The sequence below is a fragment of the Solanum pennellii genome, chromosome 9, assembly GCF_001406875.1.
Source record: "Solanum pennellii chromosome 9, SPENNV200".
Taxonomy (NCBI): domain Eukaryota; kingdom Viridiplantae; phylum Streptophyta; class Magnoliopsida; order Solanales; family Solanaceae; genus Solanum; species Solanum pennellii.
The window spans coordinates 11,207,438-11,219,957 of NC_028645.1; the positions used below are offsets into that span (position 1 = coordinate 11,207,438).

Sequence of the window (12,520 nt, forward strand, 5' to 3'; positions counted from 1 at the left end):
CATTATCCCCTATTAGTTTATAAATTTCCAAAATCCCTCATTTTCACACATCAGATTAATGTATCAACGCATCAAATTAATGTATCTCGCGCATCAAATTAGTGTATCATGTATAAATATATCAGATTAGTGTATCGTACTTTTAAGTTTTCTTATTACCATTATCCCCTATTAGTTTACAAATTTCCAAAATCCCTCATTTTCACACATCAGATTAATGTATCAACGCATCAAATTAATGTATCTCGCGCATCAAATTAGTGTATCATGTATAAATATATCAGATTAGTGTATCATGTATAAAATGTTATATATCTTACTTAACGATTAATATATCTCGCGAATCAGATTAATGTATTTGCAATTATATTATTTTATCAGTTTGAGAGATTTTTGTAATTATAAACTTATAAGGGACAAATGGTAATTTTACCTTAAAAGTATGTGAGTTCTGTCTTTGGCCTTTTTCATATGGTTGTAAGATGAATAGTTTTGAACTTTTTGGACAGGTTCTCTTATATGGCTATTTCAGATGAAAGGCAGAGGATAATGCCCACGGCCCAAGATCGAGCAATGGGCCGACAGCTTGACTACAAAGAAGCTGTACTTCTTACAGGCCCATCTACTTCTTTCCTCAAAGGAGAGGTAAATTTTACGATTATATTTCCTCCGTGCATATTTAGTTGTCATGTTGTGCTTTGCGAAAGCCAGTTCGATTAATTTATGAAGTAAAATTAGAATAAATTAATTCGATATTTTAAACAAAAAATTTAAATATTCAAAAACTATACGAAAAGTACTGTAAATTGAAATTATTCGCATATCACTATGATGAAAAAATATACTGTAAAATACTGGCCAAAGTGCTTAGCGTTTGAATCTAAAAAAGGAAACAATTATATGCGATATCAGATATTCTGAATCGTATAATAAATATTCTGAATTTAATTAATTAATCATACGAATATCAGATATTTCTATTATATTTTATCATTTTAAAAATTTTATTTACTTTTTTTTGTTCATTTGTGTATTTAGGTGGATGATAAATATCAATACTCTGTTGAAAACAAGGATAACAAGGTCCATGGGTGGATAAGCCCAAGCCCAAAAACTGGATTTTGGATGATTACACCAAGTAGTGAGTTCCAAGCAGGTGGGCCTGTTAAACAAGACCTCACTTCTCACACCGGCCCAATAACATTATCGGTGAGTATATCATAGTTTTTATATAATTCCATCGCTCGTGTGAATATTTTATTTGGACGATTATATAACATTAGTGGTGAGTATATCATAGTTTTTATATAATTCCATCGCTCGTATGAATATTTTATTTGGACGATCATATAACATTAGCGGTGAGTATATCATAGTTTTTATATAATTCCATCGCTCGGATGAATATTTTATTTGGATGATTATGGTGGGAATGAGAAATTATTAAGGTAATTCGACATGAATATATTATTTGAATATTCATTTCATCAAGAACAAAATAGAAGTTTAACTTATAGGCTCAAAATCAGAATATGACCAAATAAGACTTCAATTTTAAACAAATTTTCATCGATCGTTTAGTTTATTTTTTCTTTCTAAATTTTAATGTTCTTTTAAGAATTCGAATGATATATCCGCACATATACCACACTATTAGTTAATCGCGGGTATCAAGGGGAAGTTATGGGGTGATATATATAGAGAGAGTTTAATATTATTTTTTTATGTATATACAATAGATGTTCTTCAGTACACATTATGCCGGAGAGATTATAGGGCTCAGATTTCGAAATGGAGAGCCATGGAAGAAAGTCTTTGGGCCAATTTTTATTTACTTAAACTCCGTGCCAAATGAGGAAGACATTCTAACACTATGGACAGATGCAAAAGAACAGGTACTGAATTAATCTTACACAGTATTCCAAGAAAAATAGAACAATAATTTTTTTTTTGGAAAACTTACATAAATATACTATAATTAAAAAAATATTTACCATTTTTAGCAATAACATTTTTTTTTCACTTGACCACTTTTAATTCATTTATAATACAAGTTTAATACATATTACAAAAAACAATTTATTATTCACATATAATACAAGTTTTAATGATGGATAATACATTTATCACATATTTTAATACAATTATAGTACAATGTGCCAATTTTTTACCAAACAAACATAATATGTTTCAAAAACAATTATAATTCAAATATATTGAATACATAATTCACTTTTAGTATATATTACAGATTTATTAAAATATTGCCATAAATGGTAATAAACAAAAAATATCGCTAAAATCAGTAATTATTTTTTAAAATGTATTAATTTATGTAAAAAAAGAATTTAATTGTCGGTCTCGAATTTAATTAATACAGATGTTAATCGAAACCGAAAAGTGGCCGTATGAGTTCCCTCTTTCGCAAGATTTCGTTGGAGCTGATCAACGGGGTATTGTATGTGGCCGATTACTCGTTAACGATAGGTACATTAATTTAGTTACTATTTTTATGTACTAGTGTATAAGACTTCCGGTAATCATCATCTATATTTTTTGTGCTTTGATTATCCTATTATTTTATTGACGTTATTATTCTTTCATCTATTCGTTGTGATGGGTTCTCCATTTCACATTTTTTGTCACTGCTCTTATTTCTGTATTCCATTTGGAAATGTTTTATTTTAAGCCGTGGGTCTTTAAGAATAACTTGATAAAGTCCACACATATTCTATTTTCTTTAAACTTCACTCGTGGAATTACGCTGGATATGTTATTGTTGTTGTTAGTGTATAAAACCTTCGTGTTTCAATTCTTCCCCAAACATGTATAGCGAAATTTTAGTGCATCAAAATATCTTTTTCCGTGTTTAAGAAATTGAATGAATTTTATTTCACTTAGTAACAACTTACTAATTTCTTGTTTTAGCTACATGAGTAAAACACTTATCACTCCAAATTCAACTTTCATTGGGTTGGCTGCACCTGGAGATGTTGGATCATGGCAAATTGAAAATAAGGTTTGTGTTTTTTGTGATTTTACTTTGTGTTTTGGAATTGAGGTTATTAAATGGGCGAATAAAATTAAATTTAGATTAATAAAATTGCGTTAATTGTTAAAGTTAATAAATGAACGAGTTACTTACTCACTCACCCAACTATTAATTGGGATGAGATAAGTTGGGTCAAAATGTGCTAAACTGTGGCTAAATAATCGATCTCTTCGTTTTGTTTTTGTATAATATATTTAAACCTTATAAAGTTTCTTTTAATTTATTATGACGATATACAACATATTAAACCAAAAAATATATAAATATTTTGATAAAATTTCTTATGAGTTATTTTTAAATTTTATATTCAACACAAAATCGATACAATTTTTCGATGAATTCTATTTTATGTGTTAAAATGAATCAAATTAATAAATAGACACTCGATTATCACGTTTAAACTTGAATAGATTGGACGAATCATATTTTCATGTGATAATTTACTACCCCGAATTTTGGTAAATGATTTTTGTATATTATTTTTCAGGGTTATCAGTTTTGGACTCAAACCAATAATGAAGGATATTTCTTTATTAACAATATCATCCCTGGAAATTATAGTTTGTACGCTTGGGTCCCTGGATTTATTGGTGATTACAAATACAAGGACTACATCAGCATCATCCCAGGCATGTGTCCATTTCTTGTTTCTTTTAATCGTGTCATTATTTCACTATTTCTTTATTAGTCTGTTTTAATTTTTTTTAAAAATAAAATATATTTCTATATTCGAAAAATAATTTTTAAACTTTGGTCTTTCATTTCCACAATCACAAATCTTTGTCCTAAAAATCTCATTACCATATAGATGCGAATGTAACATGTCTCCTATGGGTTCAATTAAACTCAACATAGAGTATGCATATATAAATTTCACTATAATTTCAAGGAATATAAATTAATTATGAACGTAAATCATAACGTCTCATGTGTAATAGGTTCATTGGTAAAATTATAAAGGTCGTATTTATAAATTTAAATTTTGAATTTGTCTCTGTAAAAACGTACAGGATCAAGAATTAGGTTACAAACTCTTGTGTATTACCCTCCAAGAAATGGTCCAACATTGTGGGAAATAGGCATTCCAGATAGAACTGCTGAAGAATTCTTCATCCCTAATCCACAACCAAAACTTCAAAACCAATTATGTATTGCACATTATGAAGAAAAGTAAGTCAATTTTATCATGCAATATAATTATTTTTCGTAACGATAAAATCACTCAACTTTACCTAAGTACCACGTAAGTCACTTTACTATTTTTGTATTTTATTTTTTCAGGTTTAGGCAATATGGATTATGGGATCGTTATACAGAAATATACCCTAATAATGATTTAATCTACATTGTTGGATCTAGTAATTATCAAACAGATTGGTTCTTTGCTCATGTGAATAAATATATTTACAAGTATGTTCACAAACATCCTTTCCCTTTTAGCTTGTTTAAGTAGTATAAATGATTTTTATACGTAATTTAATATATCGTAGTATGTTGTCTGTCCACTTGGGAATTATTGTATTTTAAATAGTATTACTGTTTCCTAATTAATTCTACTTATTACGATCACTTGTTATCTGTGATTAATTGAGAACATGATCGTTGATAGGTGGGTGTGAAAGTCAAGTATTATCGTAGAACTTTAGAAGGTTGCTGAGCGTATTTCTTTTCCATAGACCAACCTAAATGTTTATCCTTAGGTCTTGAGTACTATCTAATTTGTTAGTGTCAGTTCGTTTATCTTATTATCTTGTTGTTACTGTGTGTTGCGTTATTAATACTTCTTATTAATTTCTCTTTGAGTCTTGAGTCTATCATTAATAGCCTCCCAATCATCACAAGATATATAATAGGGATAAAATTCGTGTACCATTCTCAGATTTTACTTAGTAAAATTATAGTGCATATTAGATTCTAATTCTTTTTGCCAAATAGGGATAATGGGGACAAAACATATATACCAACTACATGGCAAATTGTGTTTGATCTTCAAGAAGTAAAGGATTTCTCAAATTATACTCTTCAACTAGCATTAGCATCATCAAATGAAGCTGAATTACAAGTATGTACTAAACTAATTTTCACATTTTTATCAATCTGTATACCTTGTATATTGTTCATGTATACATTATATTTTTCTTCGATTAATTTAACTCCGTTTTTCAATTTTTATAGATCCGAATAAACGATCAAAATCCAGAACATGCTCCTCATTTTACAACAGGGTCGATAGGCAAGGATAACGCGATTGCAAGACATGGAATTCATGGATTATATCGAATGTATAGTATAGATATACCTAGTGATCTTCTAACTATTGGAAGTAATACTATGTTTCTTAAGCAAAGTAGAGGTTCGAGCTCTTGGAGTGGACTCATGTATGATTATATTCGTCTTGAAGGACCCCTAAAAAATGAGTAAATAATCCAATTTGGTGGATCATCGCATATTAAAAGGAAATTGGGAGATGCTGATACATTTACAATAGAGAAATATACAAACTGTAGCCTTCAAAGCAAACGAAGCTAGCTATAGCTATGAAGCGCAATTATATATTAAAACTGTAGCTATTATATGTACTATTTTTTTAAATTTTCTCTTTATTAAATCATATGGGTGATGGGTCAATGGTTCAAAGTTTGTTAATTATTTGGTACAAGAATTGAAAAAAGATTAATTTTTTCCGTTAATTCCTCAAGTTATTTTAGAGGATATTGGGGTAGTTCACAAACAAAGAGAGACATTATTCCTACTAATTTAATTATTTTTATACTTGTAGTCTATTGGATTTTTACCGAAGATTATTAGTTTAAATATTCATTTACTTAAAAACTTGGTCTCGTGATATCATTTTTAAAATTAATTAATTTTTTTTTTTTTGGAAAAAGACCAACCTCGCCAGCTGGAATTTTTAAATTACACAATTATAAAATATATTATAATCAAAACCCCATCGTATATATTAATTATAATCAAAACCCCATCGTATATATTAATTATGTCTTTGAATTTTTCCTTTATATATTTTAGAAAACCATAATTCTTATTAGTTTAGGAACCTTTGTCTTAATGGATTTGGAAAAGTAATATATTAAGTATCTTAATGGGATTGGAAAATCTTTTCCTTATAGATTTGGAATTACTCGGGATCTATATATAGGGTATGTAGTTAACGATTCTAAAGCATTCTGAAACTTCTCCCTTTCTTTCATACTGAAAAACTCTTTCGATCTCTTTTTTATCGTAAGTATCTGAACCTCATTAAATTCTTGTACTATTATTTTTCTTTTCTATTTTTTAATGACTGTGTGCCAGTTAATCCACCATATTTCCGCATTAGTATAAGACTTTGATTTTTTTCTCGAGGTCATTATATATATATATATATATTATTATTATTATTTTTATATTTTTTCTGTTTTTTTTGATTTTGAATAATGATAAAAATATGATAATTATATGAATAATTATGTAAAACATATCCATTAGCCTAAAAATTATGGAAGTGTTGAAACTTTATGTAAAATAACTTGCAAGCTAGATTCTTTTTTTTTAAATTATTTAAATTGTTTTAACTCGAGAAGCTCGTTAATTGATTATCATTGAGGAAGGTCAAAAAGTTGGATGTCAACACCTGTTTCAAGCCATATAGGGATTCAGTAAGTTTACATACTTTGATATCTTGGTCTGCTTCAACAAAACACTAGGGTTGATCCATATAAATTTTTTCATTTAGGTCTTCATTTAGAAAAACAGTTTTTACATCCATTTGATAAATTTGCAAATAAAAAATTGCAGCCATAGCAATTAAAAGTCTAATGAATGTAATTCTTGTTATCAGAGAAAAAAATATAAAAAATACTCTAGGTATTCTAGTTGTTTAAAACATTTGCAACTAGCCTAGCCTTGTATTTATCAATAGAACCATCCGGTTTCAACTTTTTCCTTAAGACCCATTTGCAACCAATTGTTTTACAACCCAGTGGTAAATCAACTAGTTTCCAAGTTTTATTAGAAATTAGCTATTCTATTTCATCTTTTACAACCTCTTTCCAAAAAATAGAATCATGTGAAGATAATGCTTCTTTCAAAGTTAGAGGGTCATCTTCAACATTAAACACATAAAAATTTGGACAAAATCTTTTTCTATTCTAGCTCTTACTTCTTAACTCAAAATCATTAACTTCTTTGTTTTTCAAAGTAGAAGTAGAAGAACTAGGTAGTGACAAAATATTTTGTTCAATTCTTTGACCCCCGCTATTTTTAGTATCAAAAGGAAATATATTTTCATGAAAAATAGCATCACATGATTCTATCACAATATTATCTTCAAAATTAAAAAATCTATAGGATGTACTATTTGAAGCATAACCAAGAAAAGCACAAGTAGTAACTTTTTTACCCAACTTTGTAAACTTGGGATCCATTAGCCTCACAAAGGCTAGACAACCCCAATCTCTTAGATATCCTAAACTTGGCTTATAACCTTTCCACAATTCAATAGGTGTCAAATTAGACTTTTCATGAGTCACACGATTTAACACATAACAAGCAGTTAAAATAGTTTCACCCCAAAAATTTAAAGGTGCATGTGACTCAATAAGCATGGCATTAGTCAATTCAACCAATATTTTAATTTTCCTTTCCGCTACTCAATTAGATAAAGGAGAGTAAGGAGGAGTAGTTTCATGAATTACTCAGAATGATCTAACAAAAGAACTAAACTCATTTGATTCATATTCACGGCCTCTATCACTTCTAATTCTTTTTATTTTTCCTCTAAACTAATTTTCAACCTCATGGAGATAAGTTTCAAAATTCTCAAAAGCATCACTTGTATTTTTCATCAAGTAAACATATGTAAACTTAGAAAAATCATCAGTGAAAGTGATAAAATATCTATTACCTCCACGATTTAAAATTCTACCAAGTTCACAAATATCAGTATGAACTAATTCTAACAAATCAGTTTTTCTTTCAACTTGAAAATGAGGGTTTTAGTGATTTTAGCTTTACTACAAGCCTCACACTTTTCAAAATTCTTTTTAGCCATTGGGATTAATCCTAAACTACTCATGATTCAAACATAACAATCATTAATATGACACAAACGAGCATGGCAGAAATTGGTAGAAGAAAACATATAAACAGAAGTAGAGTTTTATTCATTTCAACATTAAACTTAAACATCCCATCAAATGCATACCCCTTTCCCACAAAAATACCCTTCTTCACAATTACATACTGATCAAATTCAATGATCTGTTTAACGCCTGCTTTATTAAGAAGAAAATTAGACATCAATTTTTTTTTATCATGAAAGGAGTATAAAGTACATCTTTTAAAGTTAACACTCTTCCAGAAGTAAAACACAATTTGACATCTCCCTTTCTAAGCACTTGAGTAGTGTGAGCATCATCAAGCATTATGGTTTTTGGGCTCCTTAAAATGAGTATATTTTTTAGACCAATCTTTGTCATAACACATGATACGCTCAAACTTACTTCTCAAATTAGAAGTAACGCGGTCGTATCAAGTAAAGAACCCAACTAATGAGGTTGGGATCGTTCCCACGAGAAAAATAGTTCAGACTTAACTTCAATCTATTATTACTATTATTTAGTCAATTATTTCCTTAGAAAACAAAAGACAATAAAAGGGGGGTTTTTATTTCTAAATTAATGAAAATAACTACCTAAATTAAAGTAAACAACCTACAGATTCAAATCTTGGAGTTTAATCAATTAATAAGAGTAACTAGGGTTTAAGTGTTCGCCACAGGTTCCTAACTTGATAATTCTAACTATAACAATTCTTTCCTAGTATCTTGCATGCAAAGTGATAAGTTATGTATTTCTAAATCCTTGGTCTGACATCTAGAAAATTTCACTCCGCACCTTGGTCCGACTACGTGTGTTGCTATACTAACCCTTACCTTTACCTCATATTAAGCATTGTATTCGATATTTGACTAAGTTATTACCTCGTACCAATCAATACTAGCCTATTAGATAGTATACACCAAATCTATGTTGATAATTCTTTTCCTATTATCTACCTCCTTGGTCCGACAAGTACCATTAAGGCAGTTGTAACATTGGCCATCCGTTAAAAAGACTTCTAAACGAAAGAATTATCAATACATGCAAGAGACTATTCTAGAATTGTTATTTTAGTTAGATTTTACCTCATTATTCACCCATGGTTCCCACAATCCTAGTTATTGAGTTCAGTTACCCATAGTCATAGTCACAATATTCATATATGTAATATAAGAATTCATGCACTTCAATGAGAAAGAATAAAATCCAGAAGTTAACTTGATTAATCAACAAACGCACCAACAATCAATTCCAGAAAAAGTGTATCAATTACTGAAATTAATCGAGGACTAAAGATTTTCCAAAAATATAACAATCACAAAGTCTAATATCCAAAGAGTCTAACAACAAAGAGTCTAACCCCAAAAACGAGGTTTTTCCAACTATTTATAAAAAAAAAAAAAACCTAATAAAAGAAGGACTCTAATTGCTGAAAATCTGTCAAAATGCGTCCGAGTCGACGGACCTTGTGACAGGCCGTCGTGGTCACGACAGGCCGTCATGGTCACGACGGGCCGTCATGGCCTCCGTCATCCTATACTTTATAAATCCTTCTGCTGCTTTCTTCATTACCCTCGACGAACAGGTATGACGGACCGTTCCAAGCATGATGGTCCGTCGAGGGTCTCCGTTACATAACACTTAAACTTCTTGGAATTTGGGTACTGGGACTACTCTCTTATCATCACGACGAACCACCAGGACAAACCGTCATGGCTATGACGGTCCGTCATGAACTTCGTAATCCCACACTTAGGTCAGACTTCCCCATCTTCCTTCAGTAGCTTCACTATGATGCCACCTACGGACCGTCACAAACTCGACGGACCGTCACAAGTCCCCTAGGTGGTAACTTTTCTGCATTTCTTGCTCAAAAACTTCCGCGTTCATCTTTGGACAGATTTCCTGCAAATAAAGAGAAACTTACATAAAAATCAATACAAAAAGGCTTTTGGACACACTAAACTTAAGGAAAAGCATTAAAAATACCGTGAAACCACGATATATCAACACCTTCAACTTAAATTTGTTATTTGTCCTCAAGCGACGCACTATGACTCACTACAAAATCTTTGTACAATAATACCCATATTTTAGCTTTCACAATCATTTGGCTATCAATCCCGATCAGTCTCATCATATTTATGCATGTTATCACTGTTAGGCTTGAATTATGTGGGATCAGACCATGACAAAGACTCATCATGCACTAACACCTATCCTCTTCAATTTCTCACCGAGGTGCTAATATTTCCGGTATTGCAACTCGTGTCCACACCTCAAAACAACATCCTCATTTTTCACATAATGATTTCAGTTTGAGTATAAGGATTACTTTTCAACACTCACTCTCAGAACAAATTCACCACTCATTCATACATATTGCCATAAGCTTGCCCTTATTTTCACTTCTTTAAGTTCGCCATACAACTCTTAGGGTCACGATAGGACTTTCTTAGCTTGAAACATAGGCTCAGGGTCAGGGGCGGACCCACATGGGGCTGCCCGGGTGCTCGAGCACCCATTAAGCTCATATCGAACTATGTATATTTATATCAAAATTAAGATAATACCGTATAAAATAAAAGTCGAGCACCTAATAAATAAATGTATTAGTTGGCATGGTGGTTGGAAGTGGGTTCTCAAGGTCTTATATTGCTAAAAAATGCCCAGGTTCAATTTTATAATTACATTCTTTTTATTTTAAAATCAACTCTTTTCTTTCTACCTTTTCTTTTTCCCCCTTCCACGAATTGTCGTATTTCTAATTTTTCTAAAACAAAATTATTTTTTTGAAGATTATTTTTCTTTTTGATTTTTTTGGCTATTTTATATCAATATAGTTATTTTTTCTTTTGACAAGTATTAAATTTATACATTTATATTTATGATAGATAGCTTCAAAAGTAACCTCGATCTTAAAATCTTGAATCGTTTACTTCTCATGTCTATTATGTAACATAATCTCCAAAAAAATATAAACAGTCATGATCTTCCATTACTATTAACTTTTTCTTCTCATCAGTCTAATTAGAAAAAATAAAAGGGAAGGAAAAAAATGTGTTCTAGCGCCTTTATTTCAGTTTTTCAATTTAAAAGCGAAAGAGTCTTCCTTCCGTTGGTTTTTCTTTTTGGTAACTACAATTGTATGTGAAAGTATATTGTTTCTCCTCTTTTTTTTTTGAACCAATTCAAATATTTCGATTGTCTATTGCATTGAAAAAATAACACCTATTTTGACGAATTTTAGCTCGCAGTTACGCTCTTTGGTTGATCTAAGTTGAAAATGGTGAGCACCCATAGTTATAAATTTCTGAATCCGCCACTGCTCAGGGTCAGGTAGGGTATATTTAGGTATACTTTAGTGACTTTTTGCCCTCCTTGACATATCGGCTAAACATACCATTTTTTATCATTTTATTTCGCCCAATTTCTCATATGCTTTCACCTTGCTATTTTCCCTTCTTTCTTCATTTGTGTAAGTGACTCTCTTCTTTTCTTGCTTGTATTTATTGTATTTTTATTTTTCTTATATTTTTTTATTTCACTTTTCTTTCAACTGATTCTTGAGTCACTTTACTTTTGTTCTTTCTCTTTCTTTGTTCTTTCAACCCCACTTTCCAGAGCATTCCTCATAAGAGCCACCCTCAACTCACAGCTTTGCCATGAGTCAAAGTACACAATACCCAAAGTTGGTTCAGGGCCACGAAAAGGTTGTTTACTGCATTATCCACCCTCAACTTATGCTTTTCTCATAAGCTGAGGTGCACATGTCCAAAGAGGGACCAGGGCCAACACATTATTCCTAAAAAAGATCAGTTGGGGTGAAAAAGAAATGTCTATTTTAAGCTCAAATCATTTGGATCAAAGAGGGATTAATTTCATTCGTTTTTTTTATTTAGGCTAAAAATTGACTATATTGTACAAGGGCCTATGATCCTTTTCTAATTGTTTATTACAAGCTCAGCCATTTTTATTGAGTTATGATGATGATGAATATACAAGGGTTAGACCCTATGACCTACAATAAGATATGATGATTAATAAAGACATTAAAGGCATTTCAAAAAGGGACTTAGCATAGCACCGAGTGAACTTGACAATGGTAGGTGATGGATTTCCATAGAGGAAGATTCACCCTGTAGTTCCATATTTGGTGTTGACTCCCCAATGAGGGATACTCATCCAATAGATTCCCATGAGAGGAGGCTCCAATTGCCAAGTGGTATGTTGAGGGATTATACGTATCTCTTAGTTCTTGAACTATGTTTCCCCCATAGGAAGACTAGCTAGTGGATCAACCTAGAAAGCTATGTTTATGTTCAGTTTACTTTGGACGGTAGACCATTTTCCTTCGGTGTAAGGT

General features: G+C 30.8%; 1 protein-coding gene across 1 annotated transcript in view; it reads left to right on the plus strand.

Moving 5' to 3' along the window:
* Positions 1-5,744, plus strand: part of LOC107029989 (rhamnogalacturonate lyase-like) — a 21,104-nt gene extending 15,360 nt beyond the window's left edge. The window contains exons 4-13 of the mRNA XM_015231408.1: positions 510-645; positions 1,039-1,209; positions 1,740-1,895; positions 2,381-2,487; positions 2,929-3,019; positions 3,540-3,681; positions 4,063-4,222; positions 4,334-4,462; positions 4,988-5,114; positions 5,228-5,744. Of these exons, the coding sequence (XP_015086894.1) occupies positions 510-645; positions 1,039-1,209; positions 1,740-1,895; positions 2,381-2,487; positions 2,929-3,019; positions 3,540-3,681; positions 4,063-4,222; positions 4,334-4,462; positions 4,988-5,114; positions 5,228-5,473 (1,465 nt within the window). The 3' untranslated portion in view covers positions 5,474-5,744. The remainder of the gene's footprint in view (positions 1-509; positions 646-1,038; positions 1,210-1,739; positions 1,896-2,380; positions 2,488-2,928; positions 3,020-3,539; positions 3,682-4,062; positions 4,223-4,333; positions 4,463-4,987; positions 5,115-5,227) is intronic.
* Positions 5,745-12,520: the final 6,776 nt, after the last annotated feature.